Source organism: Sinocyclocheilus anshuiensis, unplaced genomic scaffold (genome assembly GCF_001515605.1).
Source record: "Sinocyclocheilus anshuiensis isolate Anshui unplaced genomic scaffold, SAMN03320099.WGS_v1.1 scaffold1049, whole genome shotgun sequence".
Classification (NCBI taxonomy): domain Eukaryota; kingdom Metazoa; phylum Chordata; class Actinopteri; order Cypriniformes; family Cyprinidae; genus Sinocyclocheilus; species Sinocyclocheilus anshuiensis.
Window position 1 is genome coordinate 577,248 of NW_015557197.1, and position 24,646 is coordinate 601,893.

At 36.6% G+C, this 24,646-nt stretch overlaps 1 protein-coding gene across 10 annotated transcripts in view; it reads right to left on the reverse strand.

The window, feature by feature from the left end:
* The window catches only part of LOC107678828 (afadin-like), a 135,714-nt gene that overhangs the window by 56,700 nt on the left and 54,368 nt on the right, over positions 1-24,646 (reverse strand). For 5 of the 10 annotated variants that reach the window (XM_016474237.1, XM_016474236.1, XM_016474235.1 and 2 more), the window contains 15 exons: positions 23,795-23,907; positions 21,754-21,914; positions 21,393-21,553; positions 19,933-20,090; positions 18,042-18,135; positions 17,226-17,363; positions 15,388-15,429; positions 13,680-13,774; positions 13,326-13,579; positions 9,564-9,633; positions 9,375-9,478; positions 8,036-8,091; positions 6,535-6,740; positions 3,748-3,768; positions 2,760-2,905 (listed from right to left, as the gene is read on the reverse strand). In XM_016474237.1, the coding sequence (XP_016329723.1) occupies positions 2,760-2,905; positions 3,748-3,768; positions 6,535-6,740; positions 8,036-8,091; positions 9,375-9,478; positions 9,564-9,633; positions 13,326-13,579; positions 13,680-13,774; positions 15,388-15,429; positions 17,226-17,363; positions 18,042-18,135; positions 19,933-20,090; positions 21,393-21,553; positions 21,754-21,914; positions 23,795-23,907 (1,819 nt within the window). The remainder of the gene's footprint in view (positions 1-2,759; positions 2,906-3,747; positions 3,769-6,534; positions 6,741-8,035; positions 8,092-9,374; positions 9,479-9,563; positions 9,634-13,325; positions 13,580-13,679; positions 13,775-15,387; positions 15,430-17,225; positions 17,364-18,041; positions 18,136-19,932; positions 20,091-21,392; positions 21,554-21,753; positions 21,915-23,794; positions 23,908-24,646) is intronic. The other 5 variants (XM_016474238.1, XM_016474241.1, XM_016474239.1 and 2 more) reach the window with 5 other exon arrangements.

Below are 24,646 nucleotides of genomic sequence, written 5' to 3' on the forward strand. Positions count from 1 at the left end.
ATATATATATATATATATATATATATATATATACACACATACATACATACATACATACATGTATATACACACACACTGTGTATATTAATATGTACACAAATTACACACATGCATGTATATACTTAAGAAAAATATGGTATGTTCATATATTAAATATTTTTATATAATATAAATTATATGAATATAAATATATACATGTAAATATTTTCTAAATATATACTGTATGTGTGTCTTTTTATATATGCATAATAAATATACACAGTACACTCACATATATCATGTACCCAAAAACTTTTATTTTGGATGCGATTAATCGTTGCCCAGCACTATAAATTATATTTTAATAAATATAAATTGAAATATGCTGCATCAGATCTCAGCTCACTAGGAAGCATAGGTAATGTTTAGTGTAAATATTAGAGGTGGGGGACTCGAGTCACATGACTTGACTCGAGTCAGACTTAAGTCGCAAATTTTAGGACTTGCCTGACAAATATTCATAAAAGACTTGACTTTGACTTGATATTCATGACTTGAGACTTGACTCTGACTTGAGTTAAATGACTCGAAATAACTTGTCTTTCATTCAATAAATATCTGTTTGTTTTTGAACGCACCGCAACCTAACCAAGTGACGCAGCAGGCAAGCAGAGCGTGCGCAGTGTTGCCAACTTAGCGACTTTGTCTATAGATTTAGTGACTTTTTAAAAAAATATAAAAAAAGCGCCTAGCGACTTCTTGGACAAACCTTATTTAGTTTCTGAGACTCGTCGGTACTGCCGCACGAGCGCGAGGTCTTGCTTTCCCAGCGCGCACATCTCTCTCTCTGTGTCTGCTCTGTTCAGCGAGCGGCTGAAAGTAGCAGTGCTTTAGGTTAAACAAGATATTCTGTCACTTCTAACTCTATTTTACATGCAAATATAGCCGAAATCACAGCACAGCCATTGTCTTTATCTTATGTGTATTTGATTTCATTAGATGACGTCGTGATTATGAATCAGGATTTTTGTGCAGATTAACATCTAACGGAGAGATGGTAGTCTTAATGGGCCGCATTTCAGTCTCTATTTCATATTCATCCCGTTGTCTTACAACAGAAACAGAAAAATATACCAGTGAAAACAGTTTTATTGAGAATTTGGCTGCATTAAAATACAGTTTGTGAGCACAATCAAATAAATTTTTTTGCAAGTGGAATGCATTATAAATGGTTATTCACTGTTTATAATGAAATGTCAGCTTTTTTTGGCAGTAGCACTTAGTATATGCATGTGTACAGTACAGTGTCTAATAATTGGTCTTCAGTGTTAGACTTTGAGTGAAAAGCCTATGGATAGTTTATGGGGATGCATAAAAGAAAAACATCATACAGTTGCGAACCCAACCATGCATACAAAAAAAAACAAAACAAAAAAAACCTCAAACTTGCAAGCACTACCATGCACACTCATACACATGCACACACACACATTCACTCACAAATATTAATAAATCACACTCACTCAAATAACCTCTCTCTCTGTTGTGTGATTCAAATATTAATATTTTTTCTTGTTGTTGTTATTCTTTTGTTAAAAAGGAAGGATCTAACTTAAGGATGTGTTCATGTCCCATAAAGGTGATGCCTGTTTGAAGAATGCAATTTGGTGGCACAGAAACCATTTTACTTGAATTGTTTAATACTTTTTCATGGTTTTCTTCCATGTTTGAGGCATATTGAAACAGCTATACCTAAATACTTTTCATGCTTTTATGTTGGACTAATTTCAGTTACATTTACATCTTAGGCTATGTAGTTTAATTTTTATTAATTTATTTATTTTAGATTTTTATTGTATTAACAACTCAGCTGTATGTGGACACTTTTTGAGTATAAATGCATATTTCAATTTTTTTGTTATTGTTGCAAATAAAACTCCCATAGTCCATAACTACTGTAGTTTTAAGTTATTTTAATATATAAAATCAGTTAAATCATCAAACATTTGTATGACTTGACAGTGACTTGCTTGACCCAAGCTACGACTTGACTTGAATTGCTTGACAAAAGCAGTGACTTGACTTGCTTGATTCTCACAAAAATTGACTTGAACTTGCTTGAGACATGAAGGTTAAGACATGAGACTTAGGGTGCTTTCACACTTGGTTCGCTTGTCTGGTCCGAACCAGAGTTCGATTGCTCCCCCCCTCCCCCGCTGGACTGCGTTCATATTATTTTATTTGGGTCCGAACCGCGGTTCGTTTGCATCATCAAGCCAGCAGCCGTTTACCCCGTTGCTTAGTAATGACGGCGCAGGAGAAGGCGGCAAATGCATAACATTGCTCTCTGCACTTTTATATATTTACGTTTTTGAACCGTTCGTTTTGTTTACAAAGCTTCGGTACATAACGGCACTTACGTCTGTCTTACGAATGTACTGCAAATGCTCTAAAGAATGCTGAAGGCGAACAGAAATGAGATATACAGCTCTCTGTCTGCTACAGCTCTCTGCCAGTCACGCTCGTCAGAAAAGTGAGTGAAACGCACACAAACACACATTTTTATCAAATAATACGTCATTAATAGCGGTTCACTTCCGCGATTTGGTACGATTGTGTTCACATCAGCAGCGAACCCGACCATACCGCAGTTCACATGAACTCAATTGAACCCGGGTGTGCACCAAAAGTGCTAGCGTGAAAGCACCCTTACTTGCGACTTGCACATGTGTGACTTACTCCCACCTCTGGTAAATATGCATGTGCATGCAAACACTCACTTAAAAGCCATCTGAACCAGGTGAGCGAGGACATCCTGTGCATCTAGCGTGATGCGACTCAGATCCTTGTCCTGTTTGACGAAGTTCAGCAGCTCTGAGGCGTTAGCCATCCAGAAGGCCAGAGCCCCGGCGATGTTCTTCTGTTTCTGTAATGCACAGAGATGGGCCGTTACACACAGCTAAAGCAAAACAATCCGACGTACAAACGACAAAGAAAAGAGTTACAGCCATGAGAAGCACTGAGTAGCACTCCCGGGATAGACATGTGCCTCTGTCCAACCCTCCCAGCCTCCAACAACCAGTCACCGCGTCCAGACAGAGTAGAAATCATTCACATGTTAGAGTTAGCTCAAGCTAGGCACGACTGACTGGGAAGCTGCGGTGACTGGTTGCTCTGGATCCCACATCCCTGCAACACAGAGTAGGGATACACACGGTCCGGAACTACCGGACCTCTGTGTATACCTGCACACGTCTATCCCACGTGACGACGACAGCAACCCCCCGCCCGACCCTCCCGAATACGTCATACTGGCCACAGGACGCATCCATAAGAACAATGACGTTAACCACAGACATGAAGTCAAATGAAAAGGAAATTAAAAGTTTCCAAACAAAGCAAAAGAACATGGGGTAGTCTCTCATCCACACTGAAGTGCAGTAAGCAGAGGTCAACAATGGAAGATGCCGCAATTAAAATGTTGCCGCAATCAGAGTTTGTTTTTTAGTATCACATGGTCCAGGTTGAGTCGTAATGAGGGGTTATGAACGATTGCGTCCAGCTGTAGGAGGAGGGATTACTTAGTTGGCTTGGGTTGTTTGCTTTCTGTTATGGGGTGATAAAAGAGGCATGGAAGACGGAGCCAAGCCGACAGATAGAACAGAGAGAGAGAGAGAGAGAGAGAGAGAGAGAGAGAGAGAGAGAGAGAGAGAGACAGAGAGAGAAAAAGGAGAAAAAGGACGCCTCCCTAACAGTGCGAATTCGTACCTGATCACCTTCAGCAATCTCCTGTAGAGATAGTAGGTGTGGGGAAGAGGGGGTGGGGGACAGACATCCGACAGGACAGAGAGAGAGACTGTCAACAACAGCCATGGCATGGACAGAATTCACAGGCATGTAAACACATAGACATTCACACTCACACAGGACAGGTCACATCATCATCATCTCGCACTCACTGCCGTACGGGACGTCCGAGTCATCTAGAGCAATTTTACTCGATTTTATAATTAATGCTGCAGTGTAAAGATACAGCTGCTTTTCTGTGATGCCAAGGATGACATTTACAGGCCACTAGATAAATGCTCTTTTTTAACTTCAATAAGAAATATTTCTTAAACACCATATCAGCATATTAAAATTATTTCTGTAGGATCATGTGACACTGAAGACTGGAGCTTCATGATGCTGAATATTCAGCTTTGCATCACAATAATATATTACAATATTATAATATAAAGCAGTTCTGTTCAATTCTAATAATATTACTATTTTACTGTATTTTTCATCAAATAATGCAGTCTTGGTAAGCATAAGAGACTACTTTCAAAAATATTTAAAAATCTTTTGAATAATAGTGCAAATGTGCTAGTGAAATCATTAAAGGTAAAAAAAAAAAAAAACTTGTGTCTATAATAACTAGCAATAAAAAGCAGCAAATGATGGTTATTTTTGTTTTAAGAGAAAACTATGATTTTAAAACTACTGATGTTAACAATCAGGATTTGACTAATGACAAACTTACTACTAAACATTTTGATCTGAGTAGATAAAAAGATACTTCAAATAACAAAAAAAAAAAATCCAAATTCCAAATATCCTAATGTCTTGCTACCAAGCCTTAAATTAATTCCCTCTCTTTCTGAGATTATGTTTCTTGTTTTCTAAGTTTAGGTCCTTAAATATGTGATGTGAGGCTTAAGATTTTGGATTTACCAAAAATTCAGAAAAAGAAAATCAACATTTAAATGGATTATGACACTAACGCAGTTTTTTTTTTTAAAAGAGACAGATTGTATCCATTTATATAAACGACAGTCTGTTTTCTCATTTTAGATGCTGAACTAAAGCAGTGGTTCTCAACCTGCGGCCCGTCACGAATTCAAATGCGGCCCACCATGCTGAATGGTTAAAAAAATAACTTTCAGTTTTACAATTCATTTTAGTTTTTACATTAATTTAAAAATGTACTAAACAAATATAAGCTATAACGTTTTTGTTATGTAAAATAATTTTGGTTTTCATATATTATTTTCAGACATGAGCAGACCTGTACTCACGTAACTAACGTTACGCATTTAACAAACACTTACAAGCGCGCACTTTGGCAGAATTAAATTCAAATAGTCATCAGCAGCCATTAGTTTGGTAAAATTGAGCATCAGAATGGACAAATTTGTTATTAAGGGAGAAAAACGAAATGTGGAAAATGCCAGCAAAGGAACACATACAAACAAGAATAGTCGCAGTATCAGCAGTGAAGGTAGGAGAGTGCTGGATTTTCGGTTTGCCCTGGGTGGGCCACTTAAAACCCGCAGGCGCTGACCAAATAAGATAAATAAACAGAGAGCATGTGGACCTCATTTCTGAACTGTAAAGAGGCGTTTACATAGTTATTTGTGGTGAGCAAATGATAGAAGTGAACATTGGCGATCCAATGAGGCCGTATGCAGTGACTTGACAGTCGAGAAAAAAAGTTTAACTTTATGCAAATGAGCAACGACTCTTCGTTCATGTTACTGTGAGCGATTTCACTGTTCTGTAGAATTTGTGTCTGCCCATAATTTGTAATCATTATCAGTGAGTGCGATTCATGATTCACTGAGTTTGATTCATGCACTTATAATCAGGCTCGTTCATGATATTTACAAGAAAGTAAATAAGGAACTGAATACTTTTATTCAGCAAGGGTGCATTAAATCGATCAAAATTGACAGTAAAGACATTTGTAACGTTACAAAAGATTTTGAACTTTCTATTCATCAAAGAATCTTGAAAAAAGGTATCAAATGGCTTAAACACAAATGCTTTCAACATTGATAATAACCGTTTCAAGCAGCAAATCTGCATATTATTTCTGAAGGATTTCTGAAGACTGTAGTAATGGCTTTTGCCATTAAATTACATTTTAAAACATTTGAAAAACTGAAATTTAGAATTATAATAATATTTCACAATAAGATTGTTTTATTGTATTTTTGATCAAATAAATGCAGCCTTGGTGAGAATAAGAAACTTCTTATACATAAAAAAATCTTTCCGACCCCAAACCTTTAAACATTAATGTATATACAAACACTTCTTCTTTCAGAAGCAACAAGAAAATCTTGTATCGCGAGAGAAAAATGTCGTTCTAATTTTACATATCAATATGGCAACTTGGTGACAATCGGAAGCTGTTGAACCAAGCACTGCTGGGAAAATATGGTGCATGAATCAGGTAAAACAAGGTACAGAGACAAACACACACATGTACAGTCATCCACACACAAATAAACACAGGGGAAACACTGAGTGCAGTAGTTTAAGCACTGTTTGCTGAGGCAATGACCTGAATCGATGAAAGCAGAGTGAAATAAGCTTTAACACGACAACTACAAAAGCATGTATAATGTAGCTTCACAGACAAATCTCTACATCAGAGCTACAGCGATATGTCTAAAGTATAAATAATACAGTTATTATATAATAAAGCCACAACTTCCACTGTAAAAAATAATTCAGATCAATAATTGCTATCAGAAGATTATTCTAGTAAAAATGGCCAACACCCACCTGGATAACTCCTTCCATCATGCTCACCATCTTGTTGACAATGGCGATGACCTTGTGTGTTCGCTCAGAGGGGCTGATGTCGGGCCGGTATTGGCTGGACATGACGTAGCGGCAGGTCATGTACAGCACATAGGTGGGAGACAGCTTGAAATGCACCGTTGAGCTGTTGGTGTAGTTAATGATGGCAGACAGGAAGGCATCCTCGGCTATGGGAGGGAATCATGGGATAGAGGAAGCAGAGAGAGTTTAAATTGGGATGGACCAAGAAGCTCTGATGAATGACATTAGCATGCAAATTTATTTTACCATTAAAGTTGCACATGCATTTTTTTTTTTTTGAGCCTGTTACCTGAGCTGTCAACTCCATGTTACTGATCACACTATATTATAACTGACAGTGAAAAGCATGTGGAAACATCTACTGTAGTATAATAGTTCATTACAATAGAATTCATTTTGCAAAGTGATGTTTGAAAACATGTATGTGGATCTTCTTTTATAAGCTGCTCAGCCATATCAGATTTGAAGACTGAAACTAAAATAACACATAAAAACAACATGACCATAACATAACCATAACTTAAAATAACACAACACAACAAAACAAACCACAACACATTTCATAACGCAACATACCTATATCACATCATAACACAAAACATGACTGTGATGACACATAACACTCATAACATAACTCAACATAAAATCATAACATTTCAAAACATACAACACATAACATGACACCACATATTACCATAACACATTTCATAACACAACAGATAACATGAAACATAACATGACACATAAGACACAACATACAACCACAAGACATAAAGTAACAGCACATAACAGGACTTTGTCATCTTATTTTGCGATGCTTTGAGCTAAATATGAAAATTGTAATGTACAAATGCGAATGAAACATATAGTGGGTGATTATCTGCTCTGGGTTGTGATGTGCCAGCGGTACTAGGCTCAGTCCATCCATGCAGCTACACAAAAGGAAATTCTGGCATAATACTCACTTCTGCCACCTAATGGCATGGTGGGACAATTAAATATTCTATTAGCCTACAATTTCTTCTTTTTTTTTTTTTGGACAGATATATTTTTGACAGACAAATATAGATAAATTACAATATAATTTATCTTGAACTGACTTAATGATGAAACCAGTTTTCTAGCAGTCATCAATACTTCCCATCCATTGATCTATGAGGCAGCAAACCATTAGTGATTTCTATAATTAGCTGGCTGTTTTGCTTTATAATCAGCAGAGCCAATAAAAGAAACTACATGAAGGCATCAACCAGATCAAGTGGAAATACTATGTTGTGTCTGCAACACCTGGAAAAAGCCAATGACAAAACATGAAAACAAACAGAACATTAAAAAGCCGCCACACACCAGACAAATCACATGACCCAGTTCAGATCAGATCGCTGAAATTAAACCAGCACAGATCAATTGGTTTTGCTTTGCACATGGATGTGGTACTCACAGTTTTCCCTGAACTCGATGTTGGCCGGCAGAGTGAGTTCTGGGCCATCCTGGGACCTGCGGGGAAAGAATTGTTGCTCTATGAACCAGTTGAGATAGGACAGATTGACACCACTGTCTACAGACGCCCAACGCTACAGAGACCCCACTCCTGTCCTGCCGTTCAACATCCTGTCACAGATGCCAAACTGTGCTGTGTGTGTTTGAATGAGCATTCTCATCTCCACTGGATTATTAATGACAAGACTGAAGCCAGGTGAGCGGAGGGACCAGGTGTCTCAGGTTCAGACAGAGGAAGAGGGTTAGGTTACATATAGTGACCTGTAGCCGGCACTGACTCCATAGAGACCCTCGCTGACGGACAGCTGACGTGCACAAAACCTGCTGTTACTAAACAGAGAATGTAGCTAACATTGCATTGCTTTCTGCGCCATTAACTAAATCATTTGTTTTCACATTTTCTACTCTACCTGCAGAGGAAAATCCACAGAATTCTTAATGATGCATTTTCAAGATCATCCAAATAAAAGATAATAAATAAAAAGATTACAACAATAATGAATTGTGAAAAATTAGGGTAGGATCATTTACTTAAAAATTATAATAAAAGACAATAAATATTTCACTTTATTTTTTATTTAAAAATTGCAAAATAAAATGTATTAATAAGATATTTTATTTTTAATTTAATGTAATTCATTTTTTAACAGTAATAATAACAATAATAATTTATTATCATTATTATTACTACTACTTTCTAAAAAAAAAAAATGCCCCTGGCTTCACTTTGCATTATTCATTTGCATAATTATTTTGATTATTTCCTCTTTCTTTTGGAACATTATGAACACAACCCAACAGGTTGCTTTTATTTTCTGCTCATTATTCTTAGAAAAATACATAATTAAACGTGTTGTGAAATTAAATAAGGTAAAATGTGTTAATAATGCTACACTCATATTTGCAACTAAAATAATAATTAGTCAAAAATTTGTCAAAAATATTTACATTTTACTTGGAATGTCAAGGTTAACTATTATACACACACAGTTCTGCGTATTTCTGAAAAAATTATCAGAACCCTAAAGGCTGACAGGTCAAAACAGTTGAGACATTTAACAAAAATCATGTATCAAACTGAATAAAAACACAGATAAACTTTTCTTTCTGAAATACATGGAATTAATTGCAATGAAATATTTTAAATGTCTGATGGCCTCAAATCTCAACATGTGAACGTCAAGAATTGACATTTTTCAGAAAAAATACAGAACAAAATTGAAATTTTCAATTTGGCCCAACTATGAAAATTAAGCACACAAAGTCAACAAAATTCTTACCTTCCGTCATGTTTGTTAAAGTCCTGCTGTTCTCCTCTAATCATGGGTTTCACCAGGCCTCTTTCACTGTTTCCTGAGCGCTCCATCTCCAGCTTCCCTAAGCTCTGAAACCACCAAATATCCCATCAGAGACCCATCACAGCACACACAAAAACATAGAGAGCCGAAAGAAGCAGGCAGATGTGGCACCTTGCTTGTAGGGAGAGCGGAGCCACTATGAACGTCCCCGTGAAGGTCAAAGGTCGTCTCTGGGACACTTCAGAGACAAGAGAGAAACACAAAAAGGGGGGGGGGGGGGGGTACCAGTGGCCAAACAAACAGACACACACAATATAACCACCTGCATATGCTCTAAAACACACAATTACATAAAACCTGAGCTGAATGGAAAGTCAAACAAAAGCAGCGGCCCACAGCCACACGAACACCCGGATACATTTGTGTGTGTTTACGAGCACTGAAGACAATCAATAACGAGCCGGCATTCTAACCAGACTAAATGAATGAGCAGAACCCCACAGCCTAAAGATACACCCGCACAGTGTTCGAACAAAATTACCGTAAATTACAAAATTACAAGGCTACCATGTTCAACAGCTGTCAAACAGCTGTTTCCAGCTCTTTGCGTTCAGATGTAGAGACATAATATATTCAGGTATCATCTATACTGTAGCTTGGGAGTCATTTCCATGACATTCATTACATTTCTAAAGCTAGAAACACTTTAGGCCTACATATTAAATAACCATGTTGTAATATCCATTTTTGATAATCCAGTGAATTAAATACTTTACAAATGAAAAGTACAGTACTTTTTTAGGGAACTTGATGGACACAAACCAAAAGATATGATTATACTGATAATAAATTAAGCCTGGCATCAATGCGAAAACAGCTTCATGTTATGTAACTCCAAACAGTACAAGTAACATTACAAAATGTAGAGTTCTGACTCTATTAAGCCACAAAAACAGCCTGTATTGTGATGTATTAATGCGACAAGTGACACTGGCAACCACAAACAACTTCATTTCTTAAATGTCCTGCTCTGAATTTTCACTTTACTTGAACTTTCTCACTCTTACATGCAAATCACGCAGCTGTCCTACTCACTGATAGTACAGATTTATCTACTGCGATATTAATGCTAAAGCAAAGTACAAAGCAGCAAATCAGCATACCAGAATGATTTCTGAAAAATTCAGCTTTGCCATCACAGGAATAAATGACATTTAAAAATACATTTAAATAGCAAACAATCATTTTAAATTATGGTTAAGGTTAAAAATGTGTGTTTTTACATTATTTTCGATCAAATAAATGCAGCCTTGATGAGCGCAAGAAGCCTATTTTTTAAAAATCCTACCCACCCCAAACTTTTGAAAAGTAGCGCATATAGAACTTTTCTTTGCATTTACCTGCAGTTTGAGTAAACATGCCATCTAGCCTACATGTTTCCACATAACACAAATCTGTAAAATCAGATATTACAAGGACTGAGCCCTTGCCTGATCCTTGCCATCCATGTCCTGGAATGAGCAGTGCTGTAATCCAGCAGAACATCAGGACATCAGATTAGAAATTCTGCGTACCGCCACAAACACATGTTTTCACATCAAATGAACACAGGAAATGAACCTAATTGAACCTAGACATTACGGACAAATGGCCTGAAATGAACGCAGACCTAATTACTGCACATTCACATGCATGCCAATAGGATGCGCATGGGATTACTTTGCATTAAAAGTTGCGTTCAAAAAAAACTCAGAAACCCAAAACAAAAAACAGGAATGAAATTCTAGAAAAGCTTTATAAAGAAGCTTAACAGAAGAAAGTTCACATGTTCTAACGAAGTCATAATAATAATAAGAATAAACTATTACTAATGAGGAGGGCTGGGAAAATTAGAATATTTCCATATCCTGAGGCTACGTTGTTTTTCCCCACTTTTCACACAAACATCATAAACTGTTATGAATCCATATATATTATGTTATATTATATTACATATTATTATAGTTTGGGGATTTAAAAAAAAAAGAAATTAATACTTTTATTTAGCAAGGATGTATTTATTTGATCAGAAATGACAGTTAAGAAATGTATAATGTTACAAAAGATTTCTTTTTTAAATAAATGCTGTTCTTTTGAACAGTATTCCACATCAGAAAAAATCTTGTTGACCCCAAACTTTTAAATGGTAGTGTATGTGTATGTGTGTGTATGCATGTGTATATATACACACACACACACCAACCAATATTACTTAAAAACACAGGTTTCTGAACAAACATACATGTTTAAAGTTCAAACAACATATTTTAATTAGCATTTTATGATTAGATAAACAAAAACACAGTACTGTTAAAAATCTAAATTAAGTAAAGTTTATAGGAAACAAACAAGCACAACAAATCTTCATAGTCACCTGATAACTCAAGTGAAACTCAATGAAACACGTGTAAAATGTGGATGAACTCACCAGGACAGCTCTACACTGCTCTCGCTCTTGTCTGATATGTTTAACAGCAGAGTACGGTGAAGAGTGTGTGTTGGTGGGAGCGTCACTACACTCCTCCCCGTCTCAAACACACTGTTTCTTTCTGAAATGACACTGGGACACACCCCTCTCCAACCCACGCTGATCAGATTATAGAGTCTCTCTGCGCCTGTGGCCAACATAACCTTCCGCTCACCCTCTCCCTGTCACTCTCCCAGCCTCTTTTCCAACAGGTCTCACAGTAAAGGCTGCATTTAACACTAGAAATCTGACAGGACGGTCACTGCAGAGAAAAACCACGTGCAAAACCTAAGAAACTCCTGTTGCCATGGCAGCAGAGCATCCCATAACACAACTCGAACTGGTCGTTCAGAGAGACGGCAGAGTCACACACACACACACACACGCATCATAAAGTGAGAACAAACAAACCAGAACACGCACGCAAGACACTTAGACATCGAAATACTGCCATCTAATGGCTCCACAAGTACAAAACACCTCATGAGCAACTGTGTGTGTTTTCCACTTTTGAAGAATTTTGACATCAACTTGTAATGTTATTCAACCTTTCTTGCACCACAAAAGAGGCATTATTAAGTTATTTCATAATCACTTTCAAGTCTCACTCCATCTCTTGGAACTAAACCATCGGTTTTTGCTACTGTACCTTTAAGATTACTATTTTCACCCAGATACTGGTGTCAAAACTTAATGAATTATCTGCTCTGGTCCTGTGACATGTGTAAACTGTGTCTGTAAAGAACCTGCATATCACTAGAGCTCTTATTAAAGCCTGAATTAAACCTTCAAAAAACTTTCTATTAATCACAAAATCCTGACAAAAATATGACACAATAAACAGGCTCTCCTAAACTGTCCTTAAATGTAGCACTGGAAAGTTAGATTAATTTAGGTGAATCGCATCTTACAAATGATTCATCTGAATCAAGTGATTTAAAAGAATGATTCACCGATTCATTCAATGATTTGCAGAAGTCGGAGGTGTTTTATACATAATTTTTATAGTTAAACATGGCTGTTCAACATGTTTTTGACTCAGATAAAGAAACTAAAGTGTTTAGTTGTTAGTTGCATTTAGTATCAATTCACCTGTTCATTCTCATGCGGTCATCCTAGCTATGATCCTTTTATGAAGATATTTAATATCTTCAATGTAGTTCGCTACTTTTTGTTAGTAGCTTTAAATACAGCTAATTACTTTTTTAAAAAGTAGCTTGGCAAGCTATAGTTTTCAAAGAAGCTTCCCCATCACTGCGTCTAATGTTACACAGTACAACAGATGGTTCATTGTGCTGCGCTGCCACAGCTGGTCAATAAACGATCAGACAACTGTATGAGTTAAAATCTTTCTGGACACACTCAATGTGATTCTTATCAGGTTATATTTGCTTTTCAGCTCTATTTGGGTACAAAATATGACTCACCCTGATTTGTGTCTGCCCTTCATCATGGGCCCTGGGTCTCTCTTGGACATGCTGTGGTCATAGCTGGGGTCTACGAATTTGAAGACGTGAATGGCTCCGAACTGGACCGTCACGCCGCTGCGCAGAACCGTAGTGTCAGAGATCCGCTGTCCATCCACGAACGTCTCAGCGTCCAAACTGACAGGGGTCACGGTCACAAGCCCGTCCGCATGCATCAGGTCACAGTGGTGAGGCAGAATCCCAGGCCCAAACAGCTGCGGTGCGGAAAAATCAGGGATGTGTTTTTAAACGTATTTTCACCATTCACTGTTCTACACTACTGCGCTGAAGACGTCATTTATGCGTTTTCCTTACTTGAATGCTTCCATCTTCACTTCGGTCAGATCCGACCTCAGTGAGGCTGTGCTGTAGTCGGTAAAGTTTGGGTTTATCCCTGGAGTCTGACCCATCTGCAGAGCAGCCGCAGAGCAGTGAGACACACACATTTGCGTTTGTCTGCATTTCACTCACATTCGATTCAAAACACAAGCATGTGCACTCTTGCACAACCCATTAGTGTCACTTCTGTGCTTTAGGCCATGTAATTAAGAATATGCAAAACTACATGTTTCTAAATTCGTCTAGTCAATGGGCTAACTAAAATGCTGTGTAATTAGGCTGTTTTCGATCCTGAACTTAAAGATGCAAGTCCTCCGAGAGGGTTTTCCAGGGTTGTACAGTATGCTAATTAAAGCACAGCCACTAAAAATATACCACCGTTCAAAACGTAAAAAAAAAAATTAAAAAAAAAAAAAATTAATACTTCTACTCAGCAAGAACACATTAAAATGATAAATAATGTTATTCTTTTGAACTTTCTGTTCCTCAAAGAAACCAGAAAAAAATTATCACGGTTGCCACAAAAATATTAAGCAGCACAACTGTTTTTTAACATTGCTAATAATAAGAAATGTTTCCTATGCAGCAAATCAACATATAAGAATGATTTCTGAAGCATCACGTGACACTAAAGACTGGAGCAATGATGCTGAAAATTCAGCTTTTCCATCAGAGGAATAAATTGCATTTTAGAAAATATTTAAATAATTAAAAAATCGTTTTTTTTTTTTTTTTATTGTAATATTTCACAATATTACTGTTGTCATTGTATTTTTGATCAAATAAATGTAGCCTTGCTAAGCATAAGAGACGACTTTCAAAAACATTTAAAAAATCTTACTGACCACAAACTTTAGAATGGTACTGTATATAAATACTGAGCTCACTAATCAACTAGTTGGTCATTAAATGACTAGTCAACCCTCATGACATATCCTTACTAATAATCGTCAAGTACCTTCCATGAATACTGTGCAAAAACAAAGACTTTTCTATTATCAGAAAATTGGAATTTGATCAGAATTCTTGGAACTTGCTGAGAAACAATGAACTTTTATAGGAAATCCTGGGTTATAAATGATGATGGGCTGGTTAGGTTTGTATTATAATTCTTAGATTAGTGAGATGATTGGCAATTAGGAGTTGTAAGCAAAATGCAAAGCACAAACAGTAAAAGAAGGGAATAAGGTTTAAAACAAGACAGTGCGTGTCAAAATATCTTCATAATACTGATGTTAGAGCCCCTTTTTTATATATATTTTGGGAAAAGTATTTTTATCAGTCGACGGAAGCCTGAGACAGCCTAGGCGACTTTATAGTTATTTTATGACATTTTGCTAAATTAAAAATACAGACTTTTAGGCAAGGATCTCTTACCATGAATACATTGTAAGATATTTAGCACTTCCGTAATAGTCTAAGTGGGCAATGCTGGGAACTTTGCACCAATACAAGGAACAATGTGCTATAAAACTAAATGCTTTACTAGAAAATACCAACAACTTGTGCCAACAATTTGACCACATAACTACACACATTACTTTTAGGGCACAAAAAACAAAAAACAAGTAGGTCAGTCAGTTTTCATTTTGCAGAAGTGTTTTATAGCTTCTCTTTCAGAGTGTGCAAGAGAGAGAGAGGTAGAGCTGGGGGAGGGTGGGAGGAGCAGGCTGGTTTGTGTTACCTTCATGATGACGGTAGTAGTAGGCATAATGACTCCCTCGCCCTAGGACGGGACGCATGCACAGGAGCCAGGAGCAGACAGAACGGCGGGACACACACCGACACACGCCAACAACACGCCAGAGAGAGAGAGATACAGAGAGAGGAAAAGCCAAAGAGTACCAAACTCAGCAAGAAAGAGAAAAAAGCGCCATAAGCAAGTGGTCAGTCTGTCAGCTGACACACACTCCAGAGAGGGGTAAATGTGTCAATCAAATCTCAATTTCCAAGGCCCAGAGAACCCTCATGACCAAATACTACACCATATCTACACCGGACAACAGCACGTCACAATATGACAAAACCATAATTGTCCCATTATAATCAACAAAACAGTCTACACTAGAAGCAATTTGGTTGAGGAATGTGCAGTTTCTTTTTTTTTCTCAGATTGACAGCTACTCCAACCATATTTTGTGTCCACTGAAAATAATTTTATTTACATAAGTGAACTGCCGGGTAATAATTTGATTTGGTATGACTCACATATTTGTTATATCACTCATGATGCATCTATAAAAAAATTAATTACTTTAAAAAATATATAATATAATAAGTATTTTATGAGTAAGTATTTTTCTTCCCTCTCTATATATTCTAAAACAATATAATGTAATATAAAATAAAATAATTATGATAATTATAATAATAATAAATTACATAAAATAATGTTAACTGAGTATATAAATCATTTAAAAATAGCAAAAATGCTAATTAATGTAATATAATACATAAAATGTGTTTATATACATAACAATATATATATATATAAATATATAAAGTAAATTTAGTATAATAAAATAGTATAATAGTATATTAAACAATAAACTATTTAGTATAATAAAGTATAATATTAAACAAATAAATTATTATAATATCATAGTTTTATCAATATTAAAATGTATTATAATAACATAGTATTTATTATATAATACATAAAATTGAATACATAGTACATAGTATATTATTAAATAAAAAAGTCCAAATGAATAATATCAAATAATATACCATAAAATAATATTTAAACAAAATAAATTGTTTATTATTAGACAAAATAATATACAGTAATTTAATATAACAACAATATAACAGATAAAGTTTGTAGAAATAACTTAAATGTTTTTATATTATAAAATAACTCATGCAAAGTACAATTTTTATACTAATGTTTTTTTTGTTGTAAATAAAATAAAAGTCACCCAATTAATTGTTCCTGAAGTTATCACTGATTGGTTAGTGAACTTTTCGAAGTGATGTGAAGCTTTAATGCTTTTTTGTCTTTGCAATGCGACGTGGGTTGCCTCTAGTATAGACACAGTGTCATTACACATCAGGGGAGTTCCTGCTCAACTCTTTGCAGTTAAAAAGCATTGGTTATAAACGCAGTGACAGGGTTAGTTGTGGCCGTAGCAGGGGGAGGAGCAGTATGCAAGCAGCAGTTAGACTGAGAGACAGCGTTAGTGAGGGTCAGATCTAGATGTGAATTTTCAACTCTAAAAAAACAACGAGTGAAACTAAGGTATATTTTAAGGGATCTCACTAGCTGACTCTACAGTGGTCCAGATACTGAACTCATTTGTTGGCCATAGCTCTACTCATGCGTGAATGTCAGCGGGCAATCGGTGGGCCGCTCTTCACAGCTGTCACATCAGTGCAACTGAAACTCTAGTGCAGGCTTAGATCAACACAACTGATCCAGGAACAGCTCTGCTAGCATTCAATGACTCACAAAGGCCTCTGCTTCTGCTCTAAAGTTCCTGGAAAGAGGATGTGCTGTCATAGTGTGTTTTTGTGTGTCACCTGGGCTCAGTTCAACCAGGTAGGGCAGTTTCTCGGGAGGAATGGATCCGTGAGGCGGCCCCATCCTGTTGTCGGGTTTACGTCCTTTCCTTGGAGCGTAGTCTGGAGGACGCTTTTTCAGTTGGAACACTAAGGCCTCTGTGAAATTGATATAATAGCACATTAAAGTCAACAGGGGGCGGTATAACATGGTGTAAATGAGAGGCTCTTGTATTAAACTTATTTAAATGCTTTAAGCATGTCAAATTAAGGCATAAATAATATAAAATGCATCTACACTACAGTTCACAAGTTTGGGATCAATAAGATTTATTCTTTTTTTTTTTTTTTATAAATAATACTTTTGAACAAGGATACATTCAATTAAATATTTCTATTTCAAATAAAAGTAAAAAAAAAAAAAAAAAGAAGAATGCTAAAAGAAAAGAAAACCTGTTTCCACAGAAATATTAGGCAGCACATTTTCAACACTAATAACAAAAAAAGGATTCTTGAGCGCCCAATCAGCATATTAGAATGATTTCTGAAGGATCATGTGACACTGAAGACTGGAGTAATGATGCTGAAAATTCAGCTTTGCATCACAGGAATAAATTATATTTAAAATAGATTTAAATATAAAACAGTTTTGTAAATCGCAATATTTCACAACATTACTGTTTTTACCGTATTTTTATCAAATAAATGTAGCCTTTGAGTGCAGAAAAACAAAACCAAAAAAACATCAACACCAAACTTTTGAAAGACATTGAAGATGTTCCAAAAAGCTCCAGAATTTGTCCAAAAAATTTGCTTAAGAAATGGCACGTGGCTGACCTTTATCGCTTGTCCAGTCTCTGAGGATCTGCAGAGGGCAATCTGTGTCGTCTAGTATGGTCTCCTTCACTGGTTTATCATTTGCATGAATCACCTGCACAAAGCGAACATGCACACACTTTCAGAGTCTAAAAAATTCAACTTTATTACCCAAAGAACTAAAGTTTGAGTTCTTTGGCAAAGCATGCTAATATTTCACAGTGGGCACTCCAGGCAGGCATTAGACACCTGTTTTAGTGACAGATACACGCTCCCTGCCACGATTTAACAGCAGCTTTATGGACGAGCTGTGTATGTAATTAAAATTGGCCAGAGTGATGGGAGAGGATATTACAATGCCACAGAAACTCTCAGTGTGATTGGCTGAGACAGCATCTGAAAAGAGCTGGTGAGCAACAGTGCAGACAGCCCAAGGTTGACCGTTTTTTACCAGCGATGTTTTCCATTCGCTGACAGCAGATTAGACTGGCCACTTCAAGCACTTCCTGCTCTCCTCCTCGTCCCCATGTATATCTCTATCTTTCTCTCAGTGTAGTGCTAAACGTGTGCAGGCAGGGCACCTTACAACTGCACACCTGCACACTTCAATTACTCTCAGCAGAGGTGAAGCAGATGTCAGCTCCTGGCTTTAATCTGGAAGACAAATCGTGCAGTGGCCTGATGAAATATGCTGGATTTGATCACAGGAGGAGGGGTCCACGGAGAGAGCCGGACATGGCAGAGACGTTCAATCAGCTTAATAATTCTACAGCAGACCCACATGGTATTCTGAAGAAACTTTCACAGATTTCCACAGAATTGAAAGGTCCATGATTAATGATTATTTTACATGCCCTATGTTCATTTGACTTAATTCTCCGCTACAACACATTTTACTAGGGATGCCCGATATTACAATTCTGGTAAACACCTATAATTATGCTGTAATGGTCGATGTTGATCGATAAACAGCCAATATCAAAATTTGCAAATTTCAAAATCTGTAAAATCCTCTCTAAATGTATGTCAATTAAAGTTAAATCAATTACTACTAATAACAACAAATTATTAATAAAATAATTAATAATAATAATTGAAAACATGTATGGGTATCTACAGTTTCAAAAATCAAATGAAAGACTTTTAAGAGCTTTTTAAGACCTACATAAATAAAACGAATACCTTATGTCCATACAGAGGAAACCCATGCAATTTTAAAATCTCAGTTTATTTTACATAATTTACTGTGGTTTACGCATTAATTTGTTGTTAATGCTGGACATTTAATTCATTCATTATAAACATATTTGTACTTTGAAATATAAAGCGCTCACATTTATTTAATTGAACCATGGTCTTTTGAAGTTTAATGAATCACATTAGGCCATAGTGTGATTCCTAATTTTCCATCCTCAAATGTAAGAACTCTTATGATATTTAAAAATGTTGCTGTACCATTTAAGATATTTACAACTTATGACATTAAATTTGATAAATTAATTTATTAACATTTAAAACAAGACTTTTTAAAGAGCTGCAGAGAGACTGTAAATAAATAAATAAATACGTAAATGAATTTAAGCATCATTATAAAAGTATGAAAAAATTCATACACATTCTTAGATTCATTAAAGATTACATTTAACAGTGTTATTAAATTATTGTTTTGAAAAATTTACTTTTAGTCACCATTAGATGACGGCAAATCTGATCTAAATGTAAAACTATGGGAAATGAGCATGCACAATTAAATATCCATGACATAGTATCAAAATATTGTCCATCCCTTCATTCTACCATCTTAAAATCCATCCTGCAGATTTTAAAAACACTTTCTGACAGAGCTGCATTTATCATAGGAAAGTACAACTCTCTGAAAGCATTAGAAAACTCACACTGTGTTAAACCTCACCTGGGCGATGCAGTAATCTCTGGGATTTTCCTTCTCCAGCCCGTATTTCTCCAGAGCCTCGGCCACAGCAAAGTCAGCCATATCAGTAGTTGAGAGCAGGATGGTCTTGTAGGGAATGTTTGGCTTCAGACTATCGGCGTAGATCCTCAGAGTCCCTCCTGAAAGAGAGAGATTGTGTGAAAGATAATTAAGAACTAATAGTGTAGCTTAGCGGCAGACCGATATATCGGCGAGGCCAATTAATCAGATGATACCTGGCTTTTCGAGATTACTAAAATTGGCTGATAATACAAGAGAATTAAGAACTAATAGTGCAGATTAGTGGTAGACCGATATATCGGAGAGGCCACTTAATCAGAATTGGCTGATAATCATGCCCATTAACTCCATGCACAGCTACCTTGTGTCTGATCCAATGTCTAAAGGCAGGCTGATATATAATGGCAAGGCCTTTACTGATGGCCTAGTAAATGAATTGTAAAGATTTAGGGTACCAGCATTAGCACAGAAAATATTCCTCTTAAAACACCACCCTATGTTCTGAATTTGTGCATTGTACATTGTGTCCAATGTAGGTTGAAGGACTTTATTAGTACGGCAGCACACAGCATGAGAACTCAAACATCCCCAACACTAGGATCTAAACCCAGCCGCATGCTCGACTAAGCCTCTTTAACCAGTTCACACACTGCTTAACTCTTACCGGACGGGGTGAATGTGATGAGTAACTGGGAGCCTTTCTATGTGTGTCACGTTAAGGATTTGCCTCTGGTCTAAACCCTTGGCTGCAGACATACGTTATTATCCTGATTACATAAGCTTGGAAAATCTAAATATCCGTGTCTGTCCAGGACAGAAAGGCTATTTTAGGCGTCAGTGTAAACAGAGCTACGAAATAAAGTTTTATGTTGAGATCTGGAATGGTTTTCCGCTTGAAAGTAGGTGGTTCATTGGCAGAAAGTCCCAACAAGTGCAATGGAGTTGCCAGGGCTCTGGTTTAGTGCTCTAATATAATTACATTGTTCAGTGCCCCATGGAGACAAACAGCTGACATCATAGCCTATTTTACAGGAAAAACAAACACAAAGCTATTTTTGCACCAAACAGTCTCTAGACACACATATAGAGCAATAAAATTAGTCTATTTTTCTTCCAGAAAAGCTCAATGACCATAGATTTAATTCTTATTATGCACCAAAACTAAATGTGCACAGTTATGTTAATATGCTCATGTCTGTGTCCTGTGTCCTGTTCTGAATTAACTACTATTGTAGCTTAGTTTCCATATATGATCATAAGACTTCCATATGCAAATGTTCTCTGTTATGATTGGCTAGGCTCTTTGCATGTGGAATGAATTAACAAGGCCTCCTGCTGAATAATCACTTAGGAGTTGATATGTAAATCCAGGCAGTTGTATGTCAGTGTAGATTATGTTGATGTATTAGAGGCATACAAACCTGAATCCGGTCGACCGTCTCCGCTGCGGAATTCTTGCATCCTCTTCTCCAGCTTCTGCTGTCGTCTCCTCTTCATCACCACCTCGGGGTTAGAAATGGTCCTTGTGAAACTGGTCTCTGGCATGTCTTTATATACCTCAGCAGCCAATCTGGAGTTCTCTCTATCAGAAAGAGGGACAAAAGTCAATTCTACATAAAGAGAAACCAAAAATGTCCTTTCACAAATGATTAGGACAAAAAACTGAATGGATTTAGTTTTAAAGATGCTCTTATACGATTTCTTACTAATATCCCTTTTAAACGGACTATTGCCTTTATGTGCATGTCTATCATACAAGCCGAATTAGTTGCTACTCCTCACCCATCCTCGCGGTTCAGTGTGTGATCGTCTCCATCTGGAATTCTGGAAAAGGCCTCCTTCTCCCTCTTCTTCTCTTTCTTCTTCTCCTTCTTGGACAGTGTTCTTTTGAAGTTCTGGATCACCCCCTCCTTCTCTTTCTCAGGGCCATTTGTCAGTGTTCTCTGGTGGAGAGATCAAGAGGAAAAATAAAGAGAAAGATGTTGAGAAAAATTGCAGTGGGATATCAAACAGAGTAGGCTACGACTCTGCTTAGAAAATTAGAATGAATTCTTAATGTTTATTTGTCTTTCGCTTAGTGGACATTTATTATGAAAAAATGTTTGAAAATGAAACTGCATCACTTGCTTTATTTAAAAAAATAAAAATGAATGAATTGTTTTATTTGAAATGTGCATGAACTTATTTTTCATTTTAGGCGACTTTTTAAAATTAATTATTTAAATGATTTTAAATTATAGTTTTTATTAATTCTTATTATAATACTAATAGTTTACACCATTATTTTAAATATTTTTACATTTTAAATAATTATCTGCATTATTATTATAGTTAATATTATTTTCATTCAAGATTACTACATTTTTTATTTAATATTTATTTACATTTTTTTTTAATAATTAATTGCATTATTAATAAATATAAGTTAAAAGGGTGAAAGTTTAAGGCTAAATTATGTGGAACAACATGCTTCTATTGACTTGAGCTCTTAACACAGCTGTGATTTTGCAATACATCATAGGAAACACTCCAAAGATTTACAGGGGGATTTCAAAATATTGTGTTATGAGTGAATAGTAAGAGCCAAAGCAAGGATTGCAGAGTTCAAATTCAAGCATGCTGAACAAGTTACTCTACAAGAGAGCGGCCAGACAGATGTCGCAACATCACTTCAACTCCACATCATCAAATGGTTGAGCTGAGAGCAACTAAGCAGCAGATTTTTAGAACGTTTTCAGTTCACAGTTGATATAAAAGCAATCCGTCCTAAATTACAGACATGAATCACCATTTGCACACTTATGGTCACACTTATCCACCTTTTTGCAACATAGAAGAAAGATATTTTCTGTGAATGTGTGAGACTTCATTGGCTGCTGTAGGTAAAGGACTTGAAGAATAAACAGTAAAACATTATAAAGATCAGTTTCCAATATCAGGCAGCATAATGGTTTTTGTACAGCTTAAATAGCTGGAAGTGAATGTCACCAATGAATTCTCATAGTTGCTTATATTAAAATAAATTTAAGCTTTCGTTCGCAACGTATCTGCAGCAGACAAACGTGAGTGCTGTTCTGTGTGTGTGAAGTTTTGTCTCAAATCTACGTTGACAGAAACATGAATAAAACAGTGATGCTGGCATCCTCTCATCCTAAACACTTACCAAGTTATAGTCGTAAACAGCTGCCACTAGTGCTTACTTTGAGGACTCAAACATATTGTGGTTTAGAAGGTAGAATCGAACTTTGGTTCGGGCCGAACAATCAAACAAAGTGTGAAAACAACCTAAAATGCAAAAAATTGTTGGGATCTACCACCCACACACCCAAACACACATTCCTGCAGACTCAGACACTCCTAGCTCTTATTTTATGTCTCTTTGGGGAGCCTTGCTGCACACAACACTAAAAGCCACTGAAGTGGAGAGAGAGAGAGAGAGAGACAGACAGACAGACAGACAGACAGACAGAGACAGACAGAGTAAAACGGAAAAAAAAATTGATCTGCTCCACTTAAGTGAGGAAATGAAGTGTCTGCTGATGCCTGTGTGTTTGTATGTCCTGAGAGGGTTTTTAACTGATGTGCAATGGGCCGGCTTGCAGAGAAGATGGTTTCGGAGGCCGTCTGAACAGCAGGGGACTAAAAAAGCTGTTCCAACATAACCAAGAGCAGAAAACTCAACAGGAACAAACACAGACACCATCAGTGAATCGTCATAAAACTATAGCTTCTTCTTTCAAGCAGAACAAACCACAGAACCAGGCTCTGTGAAAGCAGGTTGGGTTTGTTTTCTAACTTTTGGTCTGCGTCCACGTTTTCTCACCTTGGGCATGATGTCGTTCTCGTTCTTGAGTACGAAGCGGCCCTCTCTGTCATCTTTGTTCCAGTTCAGCTGTACGACCAGTGGTTTCTCGTCCAAGTCCAGTTTCCTCTCTTCTGTCACAGAGAAAGTTTACGCCGGTCAGAAAATCACCTCTCTATGGACTTTAATCAGAGTAGACTGAAACCAAAATAAGGCTACAGTCCAAATGGGTCTCATTTATGAAAAACAAATTTCAAATTTATGTCAGCAAAAATCTTCCAAATTACAGCATTTAATTCAAAATGGCATTTACTCAAAGAAAGGGTTTAAAAACTTTTACAGAAATTTCATATGTCAATGTTGTTTTATTTATGACTATTTTACAAACTACAGATATTTTTGTCCACTGGAAACTTGTAGAAAGTCACATTTTCAGTGTTTTATCAGATGAACCAAACTAAGGGTGTTTTCCCCCCTTAGCTCGGTTCGTTTGGGCATATGTGAACACGGTAATCGCGCCCGGATCCGCGCCAAAACAATCAGTCCGAGATCGCCTGAACGAGGTGATCTCGGCTCGATTGAAAACGAACTCTGGAGCAGTTCGGTTGTAGTGAGAAAGCAATCCGATCCAACGGACCAGGCTATATCACAATGTATAATGGGTAATTACGTAAGTTTCGTGAAAAGCATTAGCTTTGTTGTTTTGCTAATACTTCAAAATGAACCTGTGAATGTCTGTGGGTGAGCACGTCTTCGCCATTCAAAATAAAAAAGTGCACTTTTTTATTTTATAATGCCGTCTTATTGCTCTTCTTCCTAGTAGGTGCATTTTAAAAATGTTTTCCCGATGAATCCTGGACTCCTGCTCAAAAT